The sequence below is a fragment of the Podarcis melisellensis genome, assembly GCF_964234715.1.
Source record: "Podarcis melisellensis genome assembly, chromosome: 11".
NCBI lineage: Eukaryota > Metazoa > Chordata > Lepidosauria > Squamata > Lacertidae > Podarcis > Podarcis melisellensis.
In genome coordinates, this window is record NC_138543.1 from 2,189,669 (window position 1) to 2,212,277 (window position 22,609).

At 45.4% G+C, this 22,609-nt stretch overlaps 2 protein-coding genes across 2 annotated transcripts in view; one reads left to right on the forward strand and one right to left on the reverse strand.

The window, feature by feature from the left end:
• On the reverse strand, window positions 1–18,372 carry ABHD17B (abhydrolase domain containing 17B, depalmitoylase). Its single transcript, XM_081930764.1, has 4 exons — window positions 18,228–18,372; window positions 9,720–10,194; window positions 2,554–2,733; window positions 1–1,964 (listed from the first exon to the last, which is right to left on the reverse strand). The coding sequence occupies exons 2-4, from the start codon at window positions 10,184–10,186 to the stop codon at window positions 1,745–1,747; spliced, it is 867 nt and encodes a 288-aa protein (XP_081786890.1). The 5' UTR covers window positions 10,187–10,194; window positions 18,228–18,372; the 3' UTR covers window positions 1–1,744.
• Window positions 18,373–18,513: 141 nt separating this feature from the next.
• The window catches only part of LOC309380637 (uncharacterized protein C9orf85 homolog), a 28,219-nt gene continuing 24,123 nt past the window's right edge, over window positions 18,514–22,609 (forward strand). The window contains exon 1 of the mRNA XM_081930826.1: window positions 18,514–18,653. Within this exon, the coding sequence (XP_081786952.1) occupies window positions 18,552–18,653 (102 nt within the window). The 5' untranslated portion in view covers window positions 18,514–18,551. The remainder of the gene's footprint in view (window positions 18,654–22,609) is intronic.

A 22,609-nucleotide genomic window follows, 5' to 3' on the forward strand; every position in this document is an offset into this window, starting at 1 on the left:
CCCCCCTCCCCCCCTGCTGCAACTGACTCTCCCCCACATAGTCAAGGGACAACTTCAGTGCGATGCAGGTGGAACAGGGGGGCTGCCTGCAACAAGGACGGAGATCATGGCATAATTTGTTCTGTTTATTGGGGAGGGGCACAAAATGTGTTACTATATTGCATGATGTTTGTTTATATACAGTAGGACGGACCAATAGGATACACCTCTGAATCCAACCAGTAACTTCAGCATATTTGCTATGCACTGTGACAAGCCATAAATCATTTACCCTGTATGCTTAATATGTCCACTCCTTCATTTATGAAAACATTAAATCTACTCTAAGCTTTAATTAAAAGCTAGCATGACTTCATTTAAGCAAAGTGTATACTGAGACAAGCTGACTCTCTCAAGCAGAAATGGATTATGAAAATAGCAAAGAGCTGGAGAAAGAGGTCAAGATAATGGAAGCAGCAGATTTTGGCAAGATGTTTTAGTCACATAGGGAATTGTGCTATGTCAGGAACTTTGCTGTTTATGCTTTGCAGGAAAAGCTCAGTATCAAGTGTGTGGAATTTCTGTTATTTGAGTTAAACATATCAGAATCTAGGCATTCACAATACAGAATACATTTTCCCCAGACAATCACAAAAACGAGCCGAACAAGTAAATTATGTAAGGCTTTAAAATGAGAAGCACAGTGTGTATTTGAGTATTACTTTGTTTACAAATTAGGCTACATTTTAGGTCTATTTTATATTTTATTCAAGCAAAAAAATTTCAAGGGAAAGGCAACTTATTTTACTATGAGTTGTCAACATTCATTTCACTATATAGGAGTACATTAGTAGGTTTTTCATAATAATTGAAACAATTAGTCCTACACTTACAAACATTCAAATCAAATCTGAAATGACAACTGCAACTTTGCCAGTACAAAAAAGTTAGAGAAATATTAGTTTATTATTATCCAAGTTTTGTTTCTTTACATGATGATTTTCAAAATGGCCACTTACAATGATATTCATATTTCATACCGATTTAAGAGAAACCACTGCATTTAGTTTCTTTAATATGTACCCTGTTAACAGGGGTAGTTCTAAAAATCACAATTTTGTGCCTTTGTTTTGCAGAGCAACACAAATGGCTAAATAAGCATTTTTGGCCATTAGTCATTCAGGAAAAGAGAAAAACATTGAGAACAAGACATGAAAGATAATAAAACACATGTTTTGACTTGCTCCCTATATAATAGGGCCTGTAAATTCCAGTGGTTGTTTTTCCTTTTCCCTATTCCTTCAAATATAATGCCTATTTATAGTTTACAACTGCTTCAATTATACCTGTGCAACAGAGTAGATCACAGTACAGTTTGAGATGTTTTAAAAATATTGTATATAAACTTGTTTGATATGCTAAAGCATTTGGCAACACTTTTACAGCATTTGATTTTACATAATTAAAATTTTCCTTCCTTTCTATGGTTTTTGTACATCTTAAGAAAAACTTTCAAATTGACTTATGTATTAGTCTAAGAAAACTTGCAAAAAATAGATGAACTACACAAGCTTGTCCCCAACATCCACTGTTCCAGCTAATACTGGTATTAAAATCTTCATTAATTAGGTTTACAAATCATTACCTGTACACGCTTGAAGGCAACTGACCCAATTTGAAAACAAAACCATCAGGTTTTATGCTGTGGCTATAAAGATCTACAGTTCTGCCATGAAATTCAACAGCAAATAATATATAAAGCCATTTACAAATTCACCAGTTCCTGTGATACAAACTGTTTTAATCTTTCAAGGTACTGTCCATAAAGCTCAACATCATTGTGTCCTGCCCCTTCTACCCACAGTGGCTCAACGGGTCTTTGGCAGCGCTCAAATAATGCTAGGCCATGTGAAAAGTCAATCACTTCATCTTCAGTCCCATGGATTATTAACACCGGGGATGTAATTTTAGAGATCTTGTCAATGCTATAGGAACACAAAAAGACAAATCAGTAGGCAAAGGTATACAACTTCACAAATAGCCATCCTTGGAACAGTTGTTGATGCACACTAGGCAATATCCAGCTGGGCCTGTCTGTCGGGGGGGGGGGGGGCTTTGGTGAGAAGACTGAGGCGCCCCCTGGCAGCTGCCTGCATGCCTGCCAAATCTGATCCAGCAAGTTGGTGGTCCCTCCAGAGCAGATGTGGGGAGTGCAGGGTCTTGAGAGGAACGGTAAGCTCCTCCACCCTAGCGGATATTGGCTATCACCTGTTAGCTTTGAATTCTTTGTTTATCTGAAGTGTGCCTTATTTAACTGACACAATGCCAACAGAGAGATAGCTGAGGCATACTATAAAGTATTAAGTATTCATATGGAAGTTACCAGTTTGACGCTGGGGGGGGATTGTTTTTACCACAACATTTTAAACAGTCTCATTCACAGCAAAAATCAAAATCAAGCAGCTTTGAACTGATTAAGGCTTCTTTATTTTAAGCTTAGTGACTTCCCTACTCATTGTTTACGAAGTGCTTACTAGATGGTTCATCTAACTGTATGAAAATACTACAGCTTACTTTGGAAATGCATCAAAGCAGTAGGTCTTCTTGGTATCAGGAAAAGCTACACGCATTCCAGAGGTCAGAGGAGAATGAAGAATTACAGCAGCACTTTCATAACGAGCAGCAAGATCCACAGATGGCACCGTTCCTATACTTTGTCCATATATAATCACATTTTCAGGGCGGATTCCGTACCTGAAAAAGTAAATAGCATGTTATTCCATGAGTAAAATTACTGAATATACAAATGTTCACTTCAGAAAACTCATACAAACTCCAAAGCATAAATCATTTCCCCTTCTTTCATCAAGTGTAACAAACTTGGCAGGAAATAACTTGATTTCTGCAAATACTGCAATTTGTGATAAAATTAATTGCTTTAAAAAAATAGGGGTTTTTTTAAGGTGTAGGTAAAACATTATACTTCTGAGACCCAATAAATGCAGCAGGTGCTGCTCCTTTTTAAAAACAGGCTGCACATACTGTATAAAAGTGGCATTCACTATTTGCATGGCAGAAGTGTCTGTATTTCTTTCTCAAATTCAGGAATAAAAACTATTTACAAACACACATTTTCTAAACTAGTCTAAAAAGGGCAACCAAAACCATATCCAAGCCTTATTACCTATCTTGGAGGGTGTGCCAGAAGGGTATGGTAATAAAAAGGCAGGCAAATACATTTCTATGGAGAAATATTACAAGTGGCTGTGTCCAGGCTACAGGTAAAGGGTAAAGGTAAAGGTACCCCTGCCCGTACGGGCCAGTCTTGACAGACTCTGGGGTTGTGCGCCCATCTCACTCAAGAGGCCAGGGGCCAGCGCTGTCCGGAGACACTTCTGGGTCACGTGGCCAGTGTGACAAAGCTGCATCTGGCGAGCGGTTTACCTTCCTGCTGGTAAGCGGTCCCTATTTATCTACTTGCACCTGGAGGTGCTTTCGAACTGCTAGGTTGGCAGGCGCTGGGACCGAGCAGCGGGAGCGCACTCCGCCGCAGGGATTCGAACCGCCGACCTTTCGATCGGCAAGTCGCTGTGGATTAAAGCCTCAGCGCCACCTGCGTCCCTCCAGGCTACAGAGAACCCCTTAAATACCGTATTTTTCGCACCATAGGACGCACTTTTTCCCTCCTAAAAAGCAAGGGAAAATGTGTGTGCGTCCTATGGAGCGAATGCAGGGGGGAGGCAGGCGGGAAAAGCCCTCAAGAGCCGCACACAAGCTTCGTGCGCTCTTGCGGGCTTTTCTCCAGGAGGGAGAAGGGACTGACTGGCTGCAGCAGTCCCTTCTCCCTCCTGGGGGAAAAGCCCCCAAGAGCGGCACCCTTTTTAAAGGCTGCGCGGCTCCTGCGGGCTTTTCTACGAGGTGGGGGAATCCCCCCACCTCCCAGAAAAGCCAGGAGAAGCCGCACAGCCCCTTTAAAGAGCGTTCGGCTTCTGCGGGAGGTGGGGGAAGCTGCAGCAGATTCCCTCCTCCCGGGCTCCCTTTGAAGCAGCAATGTGGGAGGGGAGCAGCTTACACTCGTGTAAGCAGCTCCTCTCCCACTTTCCTCCTTCAAAGCAACTACGGAGGAGGGAAGGAAGAGGACCATGGATCCTCCGCTGCTCGAGGCTGCAGTGGATTCCCTCGTCCGGGCTCCCTTTGAAGCAGCAAAGTGGGAGGGGAGCAGCTTACACTCGTGTAAGCAGCTCCTCTCCCACTTTCCTCCTTCAAAGCAACTACGGAGGAGGAAAGGAAGAGGACCATGGATCCTCCGCTGCTCGAGGCTGCAGTGGATTCCTCCTCCGTAATTGCTTTGAAGCAGGAAAGCGGGAGGGGGGCAGTTTACACTCGTGTAAGCAGCTCCTCTCCCACTTTCCTGCTTCAAAGCAACCACGGAGGAGGGAAGGAGGGGACCCATGGATCCTCTTCGCTGCTCGAGGCTGCAGCAGATTCCCTCGTCCCGGGCTCCCTTTGAAGCAGCAAAGTGGGAGGGGAGCAGCTTACACTCGTGTAAGCAGCTCCTCTCCCACTTTCCTCCTTCAAAGCAACTACGGAGGAGAGAAGGAAGAGGACCATGGATCCTCCTCTGCTGGAGGCTTCAGCAGATTCCCCCCTCCGTGATTGCTTTGAAGCAGGAAAGTGGGAGGGGAGCAGCTTACACTCGTGTAAGCAGCTCCTCTCCCACTTTCCTCCTTCAAAGCAACTACGGAGGAGGGAAGGAAGAGGACCATGGATCCTCCGCTGCTCGAGGCTGCAGCGGATTCCTCCTCCGTAATTGCTTTGAAGGAAAGTGGGAGGGGGCAGTTTACACTCGTGTAAGCAGCTCCTCTCCCACTTTCCTGCTTCAAAGCAACCACGGAGGAGGGAAGGAGGGGACCCATGGATCCTCTTCGCTGCTCGAGGCTGCAGCAGATTCCCTCGTCCTGGGCTCCCTTTGAAGCAGCAAAGTGGGAGGGGAGCAGCTTACACTCGTGTAAGCAGCTCCTCTCCCACTTTCCTCCTTCAAAGCAACTACGGATGAGAGAAGGAAGGGGACCATGGATCCTCCGCTGCTCAAGGCTGCAGCGGATTCCTCCTCCGTGATTGCTGGGAGCTTCTCTGGGCAGGAATTCCCTCAGCTTAAGTGGGGTGGGGGAAGTGTGGCAAGGTAGGGGGGTACCTACCTAGACACTGAAGCCACATGTCTCTTAGATGAAAATTGGGAGTGAGCATTGTGTGAAGTGGCTGTGGATCTCCTGCCGCAGAACTGTAGGACTGTATAGAGTTGGGAGGGCCACCCAAGGGTCATCTAGCCCAGCCCCCTCACAATGTAGGAATCACAGCTAAAGAACGCCAGGCAGATGGTCCCCCAACCGCTGCTTAAAAGCCTCCAGTGGTGGAGACCCCAAACACCTTCCGAGGTCATTGCAGGGTTGGAAGGGAACCCCAGGAGTCATCTAGTCCAGCCCCGGTGGACAGCGGGCGCAATCCATCCCATTGCGCAAGACTAAAGATGCTGCGCAAGGCTAAAGAAGAAGCCAAGGCAGGGATGGATCACGCTTGCTGCCTTGTCTTCTTCTTTAGCTGCACTGGAGAGGTTTAGCTCCTGGCTGGAGAAGTTACGCGGCTATGGATCCCGCGCGCTGTCTTGGCTTCTTTGCTCTTTGGGGCTGGGGGGGGGACCCGGGCTTCCCCCGCAGCCCCGAGGAGCTCTGGGAGAAGTGGACAGGCTGCGTGCAGCCTGTCCGTTGCTCTTTGGGGCTGGGGGGGGGATAATATTTTTTTCCTTGATTTCCCCCTCTAAAAACTAGGTGCGTCCTGTGGTCCGGTGCGTCCAATAGAGCGAAAAATACGGTACTTCCCAGTGTTGCTCCCCTTCAATGCCACACAGCAGGCTACTATTGAACTGAAGGAAGTCAAGCCATTCCGCTATGCCGCTGGAATCAACTGTGAGAAAGGAAGAAGGGGAAATGTACCAGAGCTGTTCTGGATCAGGCCAAAGTCTGGCATCCTGTTCTTACATTGGACAATTAGATGCCTATGGGAAGCCTGCAGAGAACACAGGAGCGCAACAGCTCTTGACTTGTTATTGCCATCAGCTGGTACGTAGAGAGCTGCCTCTGACAGGGTAGGCAAAACATAGGATTAGGCAAATTTGTGAAGTCTCTTTTAAAGCTGTCCACGTTAATGGACACTACCACATCTTGTGGGAGCAAATTCCACAGTGGACCTCCAGGCTTCTCTATCTGACTCTCAGGACTCCCTCTGGGTGACCCCCTTTACTAGCCTGCTTTGGGATCTCTGCAAGTGCTTCTGCCTAGCAAAAACCTTGACCTTCAACTGTGATAATGTGTGCACAGAAACCTGATTTTTGCTTGACTGAAATGTAGCCAACTGTAACCAGGTTAAGAGTCCACCCACTTTTGCCTCTAACTGCACCCACCATTGGCAGGACCCCTCTAGAAGGTTCCCCATGAACCTTCATGCTGTGGAAGGTTCTCCCTCTCTGAGCTTCACCAACCCCATTGGCAATGTGGCTGGAGGGAGCTGCAATCCAAAGCACCTGGAGGCAGGTACCAGGTTGAGGAAAGCCATCTTGTAGGGTCGCTAGGATTACAACTAGGGAACCCATGTGAAACATTCTGAACACCTGAATTCACTATACAAGTGCTAACACTTACTGTCAGCATGGTGTCTCTTGTGAAGTTGGACAAGCAAACTAAGAGGGACTCAAACCTTCCAGTTACTCTCCAATTGCTCCTTTTAGACACAGAAAACATTTTTCCTGCATACTGCAACCAACTCAAACTCATTGTATCAAACATGAAACAAAGCTAGAAAGCAGGATACACTGGTGGGATCGGCAGCAAAATATGGCAGTTTGGAGAGCTCTTGTTCACTGGCCATGCCAGCAGCCAGTCATCTCTTCTGCGTGGTACTTCATTCTCCTATCCACCCAGTTTTCTATTCCACCACCACCTGCAAACTAACTGTTCACTGGCCATAGAACACTAAGTTTTCAGGGCGGTAGAGCTGGGAGGTGTGAACGCAGAGCACTTGGAACCAAGCACTGGCTTGGGGAACAGGGCGCTGGCTGCCCCCCCTCCGTTTTGGAGGAGCTTCGCAAAACGAATTTCCCTATGGGCTTGCTTCGCAAGATGTCTTGCGAGTGCCTGCGGGTTTTTTCCCCTCCCCCCTTTTCCTAAGCCGCTAAGCCGCTAAACAGCTGATCGCTAAAAGCCGCTAAACCGCTAATAGCGCTAATCCACTAAGCTGTCAATGGGCTTGCTTCGCAAGACGAAAAAACCGCTATACGAAGAGCCTCACGGAACGGATTAATTTCGTCTTGCGAGGCACCACTGTATTAGAAAGGAGGAAACAATAAAGAAAATGTTGGTGTTAGCCTCACAACCTATATGAGTGCATATTGTGAATGTTCTTTGGTATAATTATTTTGGCAGGCATATAAATCTTAGGGTAAAAAGAAAAACGGCAGGTGAATAATGGTGGGGTTGGGGAGGCAGGCTTGTAACTTTGTAACCACACCCAAAGCTTTCAATATGCAGCTTTTCAGCTTAGGATCTTTGACTACCACAACACAGAATCCTCAGTAATGTTCTACTTTTGTAACAAACTTAATATACTTGCACACCACAACTATCACTTTCTCTGTTCAAATTTAAGTCTCACTTCCAAATTTGAATTTACCAATGATAGGAAACCCTCCCAAAAAATGCCTGTCTTGCCTCATTATCAAGTTGTTTTAATACCACCACTCAACTACCATATATGTGTTACTCATGACTATCAAAAACTAGCCCTTATTGCTATAAAATAAATCTCTTAAGGTGACACTCAATGATGTTCATTCTCTTGTGCAAAGGAAATGTACTTGTACAACCAGACGTTCAGCTTCTTCTCCCCCTCAAGCCCTCCCTAATCTGTTATGGATGGTCCCACGGGGACAGGGAAAGGCAGGCAGGAGAAGTCTCAATAGAGGAACTGACACCCACGCACACGACACTGAATCACTCCCTAAATGTTTGGAGCCATATGAATTCAAAAGGTTTCTGAGAAAGACTCCCAGGAACTTGTAGGACAGGGAATGTTTTGAAGTATCTGTGCAACTACCAGATCCTTTCACTTAACATCCAGTTTTACCTACACACTTCTAGTCAATATGTACATGACCAGTTCCTAGTAAGTATCAGAACACAAAAAGCTGCACAAATCTTAGCAAAATATACAATTTGCACATTTTTTCTACACTATTTTATGCAGAAACCTATACAATAAAAATATAGCTCTATTTTTACTCATAAATCTATATATATGCAAGTATTTAAAATGCAAATGTTCTACCAGGTGGAAAAAAGGTTAGAAGGTAGAGCAGAACCAAGCCTAAAAGCTTCTTCCTACTCTTAGGTTTATTTTCAAGTAATTAAAATGTTAGATCACTGCAGAGGATAAATACCTGGCAGTAGAAAGGTCTTAAAAATTCACCTGTAGATAATGAATGCAGAAAGTAGTTAATCTCTGCACAATGCCTCAGAAATATCAACCAGTCTAAATGTATATTTCCTTTAAATGAAGGACAAACAACAGCCTCCTCATATTAAAGAAATCTTAACTATTTGATCAGAAAGCACCCTTAGTTGTTCAACTTTTAAACAGTATCTAACTTCAGTAGACATTTGAGAGATTTGAGTTTCAGGTTTTCACAAATGTTGCCTGTTTCTTGCAGTGACAGTTGAAGAAGCAAATCACTACTTACTAGGGCCAATAGCAATTGGTCCAAGGTAAATAACATGTCCTAGTCTCCAAAAACTCTGTTTGTCTCTCAAAGAGTAATCAGCACTACAATGCTGTTTCCAGCCTGGAACGTGTGACACACGCACAGCTTAACCCTTACTGGTCAGAGAGGCCGTACACACAGCTGCAGAGTGCTCACTCTTTGGGTCAAAAACATCATGGAGAAACAAGTGTCTCTTCCATCCTTGAACAGTGAGGGGCGACAGCCACAACTACAAGAAGAAAATGGGGAGTTGATAAATTGGAATTTATCAGAAAATTAGTGGGTGTGCTTGTGTCTGAATGTATACACAGATGTATGTAAATGTAAGTAAATGGAAAGATGGCAGCGAACAGGAAACCTAAGATTTGCAAGACTTGCTTAAAGTCAGCTGGACTGAAAAGTTGCCTTTTAAGAATTCAGAGCCATTTGTTTAGAAAAGGACCCCCAGTGTTGGTAAACACATATGAATGGCTATAGGTATGCAAGCTAGAAAGAAGGCTGGCTAGAATTCCAGTTCTTAATATGCAGACTCTACATATCTGCAGATTCTTTTCTGAAATAAGGAAACATTCAAACACTCAATCTCCACTGGACTGAAATGGTTCAGTTTCAGAACAGAAATATATATTTTCTAAACAGATGAATCAGCAGTAAGAATTTGAGAAAGAAGACTCTCACTTGGCTCTCCTTCCTGATTTAAAATTACTAAATAACTAATCCATTTGCTATGGGCTCTGCCAATATAAACTGTTATTTTTCTTTGCTATTTAATGAATTAGTATTATTCTCTCTCTCTTCCTGATAGGTGAAAGGGCAAAATATGGGACAGACTACTGATGTACAAAGCTCACCTGATTAAATGGAAACATTTATCCAAATTAAACATAAATACATATGCATATACACATACAAATAATGCATTTCTATTTACCTTGTTCTAAGAGCTACCCAAGCAGCATCGATGTCAGCATATAAATTCTTCTCGGTTGGTTTTCCAGAACTTGCTCCATATCCAGAATAATCATATGAAAATATGTTGCAGTTAATCCGTGAACCAAGTCCTATGTAGAAGCTGCTCATTTGGCCCAGGTCAACAGCATTCCCGTGCGAGAAGAGCAAGGTATACTTGGCATTAGGGGAACAACGCACAAACATGCAGGCAATCCTGTTACCTTTGCTGGTTCTAGTCATAAAACATTCAATGGCATCTTTTTCTCTAGAGGAATATTGCCAGTCTGCTCGTTCAGAAAGATGTAGAGTCCAGCGACTCCCACTTTCATCACACATCAGTGTGTATGTAGGATCGGGGGGCAAAAATGCCAGCTTGGAAGCAATCTTTCCTGGACATGGTGGACAACAGAATAGGCAGCACAGTTCACTAAACGAAAGATTATTCATCTTCCAATCTGAAATAAGAGAGAAAAGTGTGAGCTTCTAGTAAGATTCCCATACATGCATGTTATCAAACACTAACAGACCAGGGATTCATTTGCCTGTCTACATTTGCAGAACAAAAAAAACTTTTCACATCTAAGCTAAACATCAAACCATCAAAACAAGAATTAGCCACCAAAATCAGCAAACATTACTAACTTAAGTCCACATTTTTCAATGGGTCCATTGTGAAGTATGCCAACTGATTCTCGTTTAAAGACTTGTCATTCTATTTTTCTTTTTCAATGTTAGGCAAATGTTAGGTTGTTATAGGTTAGTACTTGGTCAGTGCTTATATCTTTCTGAGAAGCCAGTAATATCAAACAAAACTAGATACTTATTTAAGAAATGTATACACATTTCTTCAACTTACAAGTTTTATTGAAAGCTGTTTACAAAAATAAAAAGCCAACATACAAGTCTGTACAGTCAGGTAAGAAAAGAAAGCATATAGAGTAACATCAGAGTATACGTTGGAAGGAATGTCAATGCCAGGATAATTTGTCCGGGAAGAGAATTTTACTATTAGTATACCACTGCAGAAATTACCCTCTTTCTGATTATATTAAGAAATAGGAGCATGTTAAATAAAGGGCTTACATACTATTAACAGTGCTTCCTATGAACTCTTAAGTTGGTAATTTTTAAAGCAGTTCAAATTCTAAGTGATATATTTTAGTTATTTCAAAAGCAATATTAGGATAAATAATTCAAGTTCGTCAATAGCATGTTTTAGAAATCTGTTAAGCAGCTCTTTTTGTTGCATCCAAGTTAAGAAAAAATAGTCAGGTTGAAACCAATTAGGCAACTTCCTAACAGATCTTCTTTCTCTCTGAAGCAGGAAATGGGGAACCTGCGGCTTTCCAGATGTTGTTGTACTCTAACTCCCATCATTACCAGACAGCATGGACATTGGTCAAGAGAGTGGTAATCAGACAACACCTGGAAGGCCACAGATTTCCTGTCCTTGCTCTAAAGATATTGCTGTTTCACAGTCCAGGTGGCTCTTCTGCATACAGTACAATTTGGCTTTTCCAAGAATTATTTTAACTGATGAACAGTCAAGAATTGAGATGGAGATGATAATGCATCTGGAAGGAACTATACACTTTTTCAAGCAAGAGTCTCAAAACACACACCAAAAAACACCTTATCTTGATAATCTGAAAACCAAATTAAAAAGCTCAAACTGAAATCCCATACAATATGTAAGTTATGCTATAGATGCAAAACGGGATAATTAACCTATTAAACCATTTTAAAGGGGTGCCACCTGTCAACAAATGAGTGTGTTCAATGGCCACAAAAATAACAGAAGACACTCACTTTGGATTCATGACATGATCAAACCCCACAAACCTGATCTGGGGAAAGCTCAGAACGAGAAGTTTCTTTGTATTGATGCAAACTTTCTATCCAGCTCTTCAGCCTAAAAGGGCTTACAAGAACCACTAACAATACCAACTTCTTCCAATGCCAGTGCTTGATTACTATTTGAATCCACAAATCCTGGCAAGGAACATAAGAGCAGATGATGGAGTAAAAGGAATTACGGTGGGGAATAGAGAATACAAACTTGAAAGCCTTTGCAGATGACCTTGTAATAACAGTGGAGGAACCTTTGGTAAGTGTACCAAAGGTATTAGAAAAGATTCAGGAGTTTCGACAAGTTGCTGGTTTTAAGCTTAATAAAATAAAAAACAAAATTTTGGTGAAAAACATGACAGTATAATCTAAAGAATTACTACAACAGATCACAGAATTAAGTGTAAAAAAGAAGGTCAAATACCTAGGGGTATGGTTAACCACAAAAAATATAAGTATCTTTAAGGACAATTACATGCCTACATGGAAATAAATAAATAAAAAATAGAGCTGTGGGGAAGGATGAATTTATCATTCTGGGGAAGGATATCAGTTATAAAAATGAATGTGCTACCAAGAATGTTATTTCTGTTTCAATCAATACCTGTGATCAGTAGGGCAGGCCACTTTAAAGAATGGCAAAAAATGATATCTAAATTTATCTGGCATGAGAAAAAACCAAGGATTAAATATAAGTTGTTGATAGACTCTAAAGAAAGAGGTGGCTTCTCCCTGCCAGACTTGAAGTTATATTATGAAGCGTCCTGCCTATGCTGGCTTTGGGATTGGATAGCGTTAAAAATACAGATATATTAGACCTGTTAGGTCATGATAACAGGTATGGGTGGCATGCATATTGATGGTATGGAAAAGCAAGAGTGCATAAGGGATTCCTGAAACTGATAAGAAAATCAATCTACGAGGTATGGGAGAGGTATAAAAATCTATTAGAGTGGAGGACACCATGGTGGCTCTCCGCATTAGAAACAATATCGGTTACAAAATAAATATGAGAGGTGGTTAGGCAACTTACAAAGAATTGCTAATAGAAGTGGAAGACCAATTAAAATTGAAATTTTTTGAAGACATTAGAAAGTTATTAACATATTGGTTACAATATCATCAATTAAATGATGTTTTCAAATTACAGTGGTAACTTGGGTTAAGTACTTAATTTGTTTCGGAGATCCGTGCTTAACCTGAAGCAATTCTTAACCTGAGGTACCACTTTAGCTGATGGGGCCTCCTGCTGCCACCGCATGATTTCTGTTCTCATCCTGAAGCAAAGTTCTTAACCTGAGGTACTATTTCTGGGTTAGCGGAGTCTGTAACCTGAAGGGTATGTAACCCGAGGTACCACTGTAGATTAAACAAAAGGGTTTTGACAGAGATGTCAAGGTTTAAAAGGGATCTGTTGGAAAATAATGTGAAATTATTTTCAAAAATGTATAAATTACTTTTGGAATGGTTTACTAAAGATGAAGAACTTAAATCAGTGATGATACATTGGGGCTCTCCATTCCGCCTTGGGGTAGGCAAGAAAAACTTCAGCAGCGAACTCTCTATGGTTGGTTCCTCCGAGGGAATCATTAATCTCTGAGGAGAAAAAGCCTTTCATCCACGAAAGCAGTCTTCTGAAATTTTTTGAACTAAGGAAGGCCTCAGAACCAGAGAGATGGTTCCCCCTACTCACTGCTACCTGTTCTGGTGAGAATTTTGGAGAATCACCCAAGGCTGTGTGCCTGCAGTCTCCTCCTCTGCAGCAACATTGCAAGGAGCAAGGCTGCCCTGCGAAGGTGAAATCGCCCTGCATGCAGATGCAGTTGAAGGGCAGGAATGCGACTTGGGACACAGCAGTCACAGCTCAAATCTCCCAGTTGGTGCTGAGACCCGAAAGTGCAGAGAGTGGGAAAGCACTAGACCAACAGCAATCACATATCTAGGAGCTTTTGGGGTCTCCTGAAGAAATGCTGAGTTGCTGAAACAAAATGGCAGACAACAGAGCAAGCGGGTGGGGAACATGAAGAGAATGAAATAGAAATGAAGAAGCTGGGGGGGGGGCAGCTAACAGGAAAACACAGTGAAAAAACTGTTTGCAAGGAGCAAACAGGGAGAGAAATATTACAAGTTTCCAGATAAGTTTATGTGTCACCACAAAGGTCCAGTGACGGATCCTCAGCCAATTCCACCTTTCCACATCTCTGAAAGACACTGTTCCAAGTAGATAGTGTACTCCGCAATTTAGACCTGCATAAAGTTCACATCCAGGCATCTATACATTATATACTAATCCCACTTGCTCATTAAAAATGGTTTGAGGTGTCTCTTAAAGGGTTGCTGCAATTCACAGCATTATCTCTACAGAGCAGGCATGTCCAAAGTCCATTTCGGGGGCCCTAATCCGGCCCGCTGGTCGGTTTAATCCGGCCCCTGTGGCAGTTTATTTCCTGGGCTAAAATCCTAAAAAAACCAAAAAACCTTCAATCCCAAAAAAGGGTTAAGAACTTTTGTCGGCCCTTTGGGCCCTTCACTTCATCAAATCTGGCTCTCTTTGAAAAATGTTTGGACACCACTGCTAGAGAAACTTCACCACGTGCCTTCAAATCTGAGATCACGCAGAGGGCCAGAGAAAGGGCTTTACAGTAACTGCATCTTCACTTTGGAATGTGTTCCCCCCAGGTTGCTTGCCTGGCGCCTAGCCTGATTCTCCCAGGCATTAGAGCATGGGTAGGCAGACTAAGGCCCCGGGGCCGGATCCAGCCCATTCGCCTTCTAAATCCGGCCCGCGGACGGCCTGGGAATCAGTGTGCTTTTACATGAGTAGAATGTGTGATTTTATTTAAAATGCATCTCTGGGTTATTTGTGGGGCATAGGAATTCGTTCATCCCCCCCAAAATAGTCCAGCCCCCCACAAGGTCTGAGGGACAGTGGTATTTTTTACTGGTCCTGTTTTCATTGTAGGTTTTGTAAGATTGCTTGGTTCTCCATTTGTAATTTGTTCTGATTAGAAGTCATAGCAAAAGTTCTGAAGGTGCACACAATCTCTCAGAATAGGAATTCTTATGACAGAATTATCTGGCAGACTACAGGAAGCAATTTAGACAGGCTACATTCGAAGAAACTGATACACTTACTCAGAAGTCTTTCTAGGAATTATTTGGCCAAGTGTTAAGCAATAGCATACTATACATCAGCTAATATATACTATAACATATATATGTTATGGAAAATACAGAGAAATAAAGTGATGGGGATAGCATAGAACAGTGGTTCTCAAAGTGGCACATGGGTGTGGCAAGAGGATGGCAAGTGTGGTGGAAAGATTCAAAGACAATCAAATAAACATTTAAACATTTTAGTGCAGTATATAGTAGTATAAAAAAATAATTTGCGGAATACGGATAGGTATATTCAGTGCTTTTCCCCCTGGGGTACTCAAGGGGACGCAGTACTGGTACCTTTCCTCCCCCAAATGTTAAAAGTGTGGTACTTACTGTAATAACTTCATGGTGAGTACTGGCACCCTTTCCCCTGAAAAAATGAAGCACTGGGTATCTTTTCAAAACAAGAGCAAGAGCAAGAGCATCAGCTGATACTGAGGACAATCCTAGTTGTGATCCAGAAACACCGTTTGAACAGTTATGGAGAATAGCATTGGCTATTTTTCTACAGTTCACCACGACATACTGTTGTGATCAGGGATTTTAAACTGACAAATATGAAAGATCAGAGAAGGAGATGAGAGTGAGTTTGTCTCAAATGAGACTTAATGTACGGTATATGAGATTACCCACTCTCTTTGTGTTTGAATACATACTTAAGGTACATATGTAAGAGGTTCATTTATAATTATATTTGGGAAATGCTTCTTGTTCTTATGTAACTGTATTGTTTTATACTTTCTGGATGTCTCATGATCATATTAAAAAGTAGTTGTGTTCTATGTTATAAATCACCCTAACCATTCTATCCAAGAGCAGAGAAAAGCTGTTGTGTTCTGCCATTCATTTTAGAAGCCAGCATGGCAGCAGCAAAGGACAGCCCATAAATAGTGAAATTTTATCCTGCCTAATGTCATTTAAGTTCAGAGATGTTATCTCTATTTGATCTGTTCAGCAGAAGTTAATGGGAAACTCAAAAGTGGTGACAAAGCGATATTTTATGTAATGTTTCCATGCATCTTTGTTAAACTTCAGTTTCATTAGGAGCTGATGAAGTCAAGTCTTAACAAGGTCAATTTCAAAATGTTTCTTCTGCCTAGCACCATTTGCAGAATAAACATGATCATAATGTGTAATATTGCTTTTAAAGAGTATTCTTCAATAAGAATAATACACCAGAATCTGCCATATTGAGATTTCCATACGGTTTAATAAAGCGGCTAGCACATTATTTCCTTCTACCCACTGCACTATTTCCTTTTAGCTAGGTTTCTTAAGCACTACAATCAATCAATTATCAATATACAACATTAGGAACACAGGTTATAGCTACCAACAGTAGTTGTTTGGGACAAACTCAACAAAAGATTTAGGGCAGCTCTGATTTAGAAGTCAAATAAAGCAAGAGTCCTACTTTAAAAAAGCAAATGTAGTCTGGGGTAAAGTATTATAAAAGGTGCGTAAAAGTAAGAATGTCTGGATGAGAATATCTTAAACCATAGACATGAGCTGAACTAAACCCTTCTCCCCTAATCCCACAGGGCCAACTGTGGAAAGGGAGTGAGAAAGGCAGGCAAGATATTGTAACGGCATGGTCCAGGTGGACTGGGCCCCAGACTCCCCATTCCCAGCCAACTTATAACAACTACCCTATGGGAAGAAATATCTGATGCTTGCTCCTGCATTTCCGAGCACATGGTTTTTTGTGCATCTGTTGGGTTTTATAAATGTAAGCTACTTTGACAATTCCTGTCAAAAAGAATGAAATAGACCTATTAAATAAATAAACAATGGAGTGGGAACTATGGTGTACAATTTAGCTTACTAGACTGACAAGCAGTGGATGGACCAAATTTAAGGGAAAATAAATAAATAAATAATTTTATTTGTATCTCACGCATCTGACTGGGTTGCCCCAGCCACTCTAGATGGCTTCCAACATAGATAAAAACATAATAAAACATTAAATGTTAAAAAACATCCCTATACAGGGCTGCCTTCAGATTTCTTCTAAAGGCTTTATAGTTACTAATCTTGTTGACCATCTGATGGGAAGGCGTTCCACAGGGCAGGCGCCACTATTGATAAGACCCTCTGCCTGGTTCTCTGTAGCTTCACTTCTCTCTGTGAGGGAACTGTCAGAAGGCCCTTGGTGCTGGACCTCAGTGTCTGGGCTGAACAATATATACAGGGCCAAGGCCATTTAGGGCTTTAAAAGTCAGCACCAACACTTTGAATTGTGCTCGGAAACGTACAGGGAGCCAAAGTAGGTATTTCAGGACTGGTGTTATATGCTCTTGGCGGCCACTCCCACTCCCCAGTCTAGCTGCCACATTCTAGATTAGTTGTAGTTTCTGTGTCACCTTCAAAGGTAGCCCTGCGTAGAGCGCATTGCAGTAGTCCAGTTAGCATTATATGAATGTTTGATTTTCTGAAACCCACAACTGGAAAAAGTTATCTCTCCACGCCCTCAAATGACAAGTACAGTGGTACCTCAGGTTACATACCCTTCAGGTTACAGACTCTGCTAACCCAGAAATAGTACCTCGGGTTAAGAACTTTGCTTCACGATAAGAACAGAAATCGTGCTCTGGTGGTGCTGCAGCAGCGGGAGGCCCCATTAGCTAAAGTGGTGCTTCAGGTTAAGAACAGTTTCAGGTTAAGAACGGACCTCCGGAACGAATTAAGTACTTAGCCCAAGGTACCACTGTATATTGCAACTGGGAACTAACACACATGCTTCCTGTAGAAATTAACGGCAAGTAATATTAAGAAACATTTTCCTGATTTGTGTCACAAGAAGTCTAGCTCAAAGTCCTAAAGAACACCTGATCTGTTTCAAGTAAGCAAAGTTTTTCTCCCCAAGGAAAGAATGAAGTTACCAAGAAAAATCAATGAAACAGAATGATTCTGCAACTAATCCCAACTCGACATTTTCACATGCCAAAGAACTACACTATAGCACTTTCTGTTTAAAAAAAGTAAAAAAAAGAGCACACAATCTGCCCATTCATAACAGCTGAAATCCCACATTGTGTGCCTTTTACCATCCCAGACTGGTACCTCTTTGCACCATCACAAGACTCGGGGACTCTCACAGCCTCAGCAGCAAAAGAGGCTTGTTTACAAGTCTGCCATCATTCAAATTCCGCTCCAGGCTGCCGAGTCTCGAGACCCCTCAGGGCAGAGAGAGGGCAGGAAGGCCAGCTGCCAGCAGCACTGGGGGCGGCCCTCCGCGGCTCTTCCTGCTCCCGCCCCGAGGGGGAAGCCGAGACCGGCCGCCGGGCAGGCTAACGAGGCCCCGGCCCGCTTCGCCTCTCACGGATTCAACGACCCCCCCCCCCACCCCGGGGAGAGCGCGGGCGCCGCTCCTTGTGGGCGCAGGGCCTCCTCCCAGGGCTGAGGGGGGGCGGCGGGGGTCTCGGCTGCGCGCGCACCTCCCCCCCCGCCAGGCCCGAGACCCCCCCCCGACTCTCACCTGGCAGCTCCGCCTCAGGGGCCTCTCCGGGGGGCCGCGCTCGCTCCCTCAGGGCAGCCCGGGAGCCGCCCGGCGTCGGGATGAGGAGGCGGCCGGGCTGGGGCGAGGCGAGGCTGGACTCCGGCCGGAGCGGCGGGGAGAGCGAGGCAGCCCGAGCAGCGACCAATCGGGAGGGCGGGCTCTGCGCGGGCGCAGCCAATCCGCGGCCTGGCGCCGGCGTCCCCGGCCAATGCGGGCGCTCAGGAGACACTGCGGCGCGCGGCCCATTCGGCGTCGGGGGCCCCGAGCGGCGGAAGCCGGCCAGCGTCACTTCCGGGCCGGAGGATGAGCTGCCAGCGGGGGAACGTGGCGCGCACGAGGCCGCAGCGCCACCAGAACGCGCAGGCCTTCCGCAACGACAGGCACGACGCCAGCGCCCGGCGCAAGGTAGGCGCCCCGCGGGGCCCCCCTTCTCTCCCTGCGCACCGAAGCCTAAGCTGAAGCCTCGCTCCGGGGCCGGGGCAGCCTCTGGCCCTCCAGGTGGTAGCCCAGGACCACTGACCAGACGGAGAGAAGCTGAAGCCACCAGCAGCCCGAGGGCCAGAGGTCCCCCCCCCCGAAGATGAGTTGAGAAGGTGTGACTGCAGGTGTGCGGTAGGAAGAGTGGCTAATAATTTATTTGTGCCCCGCCCACCTGGCTGGGTTTCCCTGCCACTCTGGGCAGATTCCAACAAACTATTTAAAAGGCAATGAAATCCAGGCCTGTCCATGTTTGGGTTCAATGGAACTAGCTTCCAAGTGTGTGACCACAGAACTGCAGCCCCAGGTCGCTGTTCCTGTTCTGCATGGCTTAATTAGACTGGTCTCTCTAGTCAGGCAGGACCCACAATGCATAGAAAGCAGCATCTTTCAAGTGTAATTTAAATACTCATCGCTGTAACCATCCCTTATGAAGTGTCGGCTGGCTGAAGATGCACCTGTGACGGAGTTTAAGGTGGGCGTTCTTGTTTGGGTGTGGACTAAGGAATGATGAGACTTACCAATTTTATTTTGAAAACAAGGAGGATTTTTTAAACAAGCAGAGTTCTGAGTTTGTTTACATGTTTAAACAAAACTAGCTTGCAATGGTAATAAAAACAATGTAAATTAATAACGGCAGAACAAATAAAAGCCAGTAGCAGCCTATAAAAATACAGTGGTGCCTCGCAAGACGAAATTAATTCGTTCCGCAAGTCTCTTCGTCTTGCGGTTTTTTCGTCTTGCGATGCACGGTTTCCCATAGGAATGCATTGAAAATCAATTAATGCGTTCCTAGGGAAACCGCCTTCAGACCAGGTCCGGGGACAGTCTGTCCCCGGACCTCTTCTGAAGGCTGGGGGGCGCGGGCTTCGCAGCAGCGCTACGAAGCCCGGCGGCTGGGGCAGGTGTTCCCGCCCCCCCACCCCGCTTCGGAGCAGCGTTCCGAAGCGGGGTGGCTGGGGCAGGTGTTCCCGCCCCCCCCCCCCGCCCGGCTTCGCAGCAGCGCTACGAAGCCCGGCGGCTGGGGCAGGTGTTCCCGCCCCCCCCGCCCGGCTTCGCAGCAGCGCTACGAAGCCCGGCGGCTGGGGCAGGTGTTCCCGCCCCCCCACCCCGCTTCGGAGCAGCGTTCCGAAGCGGGGTGGCTGGGGCAGGTGTTCCCGCCCCCCCGCCCGGCTTCGCAGCAGCGCTACGAAGCCCGGCGGCTGGGGCAGGTGTTCCCGCCCCCCCACCCGGCTTCGCAGCAGCGCTACGAAGCCCGGCGGCTGGGGCAGGTGTTCCCGCCCCCCCACCCCGCTTCGGAGCAGCGTTCCGAAGCGGGGTGGCTGGGGCAGGTGTTCCCGCCCCCCCGCCCGGCTTCGCAGCAGCGCTACGAAGCCCGGCGGCTGGGGCAGGTGTTCCCGCCCCCCCGCCCGGCTTCGCAGCAGCGCTACGAAGCCCAGCGGCTGGGGCAGGTGTTCCCGCCCCCCGCCCGGCTTCGCAGCAGCGCTACGAAGCCCAGCGGCTGGGGCAGGTGTCCGGGATCTCTTTTGAAGCAAGCGGCTGCGGAGAGACGCGATCTCCCCGCAGCCGCTTGCTTCAAAAGAGGTCCGGGATCTCTTTTGAAGCAAGCGGCTGCGGAGAGAAGCGATCTCCCCGCAGCCGCTTGCTTCAAAAGAGGTCCGGGATCTCTTTTGAAGCAAGCGGCTGCGGAGAGACGCGATCTCCCCGCAGCCGCTTGCTTCAAAAGAGGTCCGGGATCTCTTTTGAAGCAAGCGGCTGCGGAGAGAAGCGATCTCCCCGCAGCCGCTTGCTTCAAAAGAGGTCCGGGATCTCTTTTGAAGCAAGCGGCTGCGGAGAGAAGCGATCTCCCCGCAGCCGCTTGCTTCAAAAGAGGTCCGGGATCTCTTTTGAAGCAAGCGGCTGCGGAGAGACGCGATCTCCCCGCAGCCGCTTGCTTCAAAAGAGGTCCGGGATCTCTTTTGAAGCAAGCGGCTGCGAAGAGACGCGATCTCCCCGCAGCCGCTTGCTTCAAAAGAGGTCCGGGGGCAGCGGGAAGAGCTGCCCCCGGACCTCTTTTGAAGCAAGGGGCGGTGGGGAGAAGCGATCTCCCCGCCGCCCCTTGCTTCAAAAGAGAAGACCCGCTGTCCCCGGGGCAAGCTTCGTTTTGCGAAGCAAGCCCATAGGGAAATTCGTCTTGCGAGACAACTCGAAAACGAAAAAACCTTTCGTTTTGCGAGTTTTTCGTCTCGCGAGGCGTTCGTCTTGCGGGGTACCACTGTAATCAGATGCTGAAAAGCCTAGGTAAATCAAGTTTCTACCTGCACTGGAAGAGCATCTGTTTTGATGCCAGGTGAGCCTTAATGGGGAAGGCAGCATATAAGCAAGGTGCCAGAAATGAGAAAGCCCTCTCTGGTTAAATTCATGTCAGGCTGTCACCCTTGCTTCTCCCAATATGCCACCTATGGATGGATGAGTTTCAATAGGGACTGCAGCACAGGCCCAAATTCCTGGGTTTAATTTCATTCCTACTGTCTCTGGTACCTGAGTTTCCCAGTTGGCAGAATCAGAGTAACCAGTTACAGGCACAAGAAGCTGCTATGCATGTGATATAATATCATGTGATATTTCATTAACGTCTGTCTCAAGCTCTTTTTATTTACCTTTTTTCTCAACTAAATAGCCTCAAATACTCATTGAGCAATGAACTTCAGGATACTGCAAGATGATAACAATGCAAATATTTTAGGCTTCTTTTCTGAGCAAACAATTTCCCCAAGCAATTATTACTGTAATACAAACAAATGATAGAAACACTATAATATTTAAAACACACCAAATTCATAACACTAGACATTAAAAAAACCTTACCCAATGAATGGGCATCATGCCTGGAAAACCAGTTGAAGAAAATTTTTCAGGGGCTTCCAAAAAGCTTGCAGCAAAGAGATTGGGTGCAGGTCCAGTGGAAGGGAATTGCACAGCGGTGGAGCCACCATAAAGAAAGATCTCTCTGTCATGGCCACACAACTTTCTGACGTAATGGGTGGGCACACAAAGAGAACCTCCAGAGCAGAGCTTAAGGTACAAGCAGGGTGGTATGGGTGTAAAAAGGTAAAGGTACCCCTGCCCGTACGGGCCAGTCTTGACAGACTCTGGGGTTGTGCGCCCATCTCACTTAAGAGGCCAGGGGCGAGCACTGTCTGCAGACACTTCCGGGTCACGTGGCCAGCGTGACATCACTGCTCTGGCGAGCCAGAGCCGCACACGGAAACGCCGTTTACCTTCCCGCTGGTAAGCGGTCCCTATTTATCTACTTGCACCCAGAGGTGCTTTCGAACTGCTAGGTTGGCAGGCGCTGGGACCGAGCAGCGGGAGCGCACCCCGCCGCAGGGATTCAAACCGCCGACCTTTCGATCGGCAAGGCCTAGGCGCTGAGGCTTTAACCCACAGCGCCACCTGCGTCCCCGTATGGGTGTACTGTTGAATAAATAGCTTTGTTGTCATCTGAATTCTCTTTTCTTTGTGTGTGCCTGATGTGTATGGTGGTCAATATGACTGATCCTCCTGTTGTGATTATATTTGTTTGATAGTGTGACCTGTTGGCATTTACCGGTACTTTGAAATATATGTCCTTGGAAATGTAGCCTAAGGCCTTTAACTTCATATTAATACCAGTGCTTTCAATAAGATTTAGAATTGCCTAAGCCCTCAAACATTAAATGAGTAATATTTTTATTTAACAGTTTTAATAGTACTTTTTACTATAGAACTGTTGTTTCTACAATTGCATGAGGGCAGCTTCCCAATAATTTCTACATTCATGTTGATATGTAGAGAGTCTTTATAAATGGTGGACATTCTACTTTCTGACATTCGCTGCTCTGGAAATGTGTTAGTCTGTTGCT

What these genes read in the sequence shown, in the direction of transcription:
- ABHD17B (XM_081930764.1), bottom strand. Translation starts at nt 10,186, where the DNA reads ATGAATAATCTTTCGTTTAGTGAACTGTGCTGCCTATTCTGTTGTCCA. An exon ending in TGGGTAGCTCTTAGAACAAG is followed by an intron (nt 2,734 to 9,719) that starts GTAAATAGAAAT and finishes TTACTTTTTCAG; the next exon opens with GTACGGAATCCGCCCTGAAA. An exon ending in TGCTTTGATGCATTTCCAAA is followed by an intron (nt 1,965 to 2,553) that starts GTAAGCTGTAGT and finishes GTGTTCCTATAG; the next exon opens with CATTGACAAGATCTCTAAAA.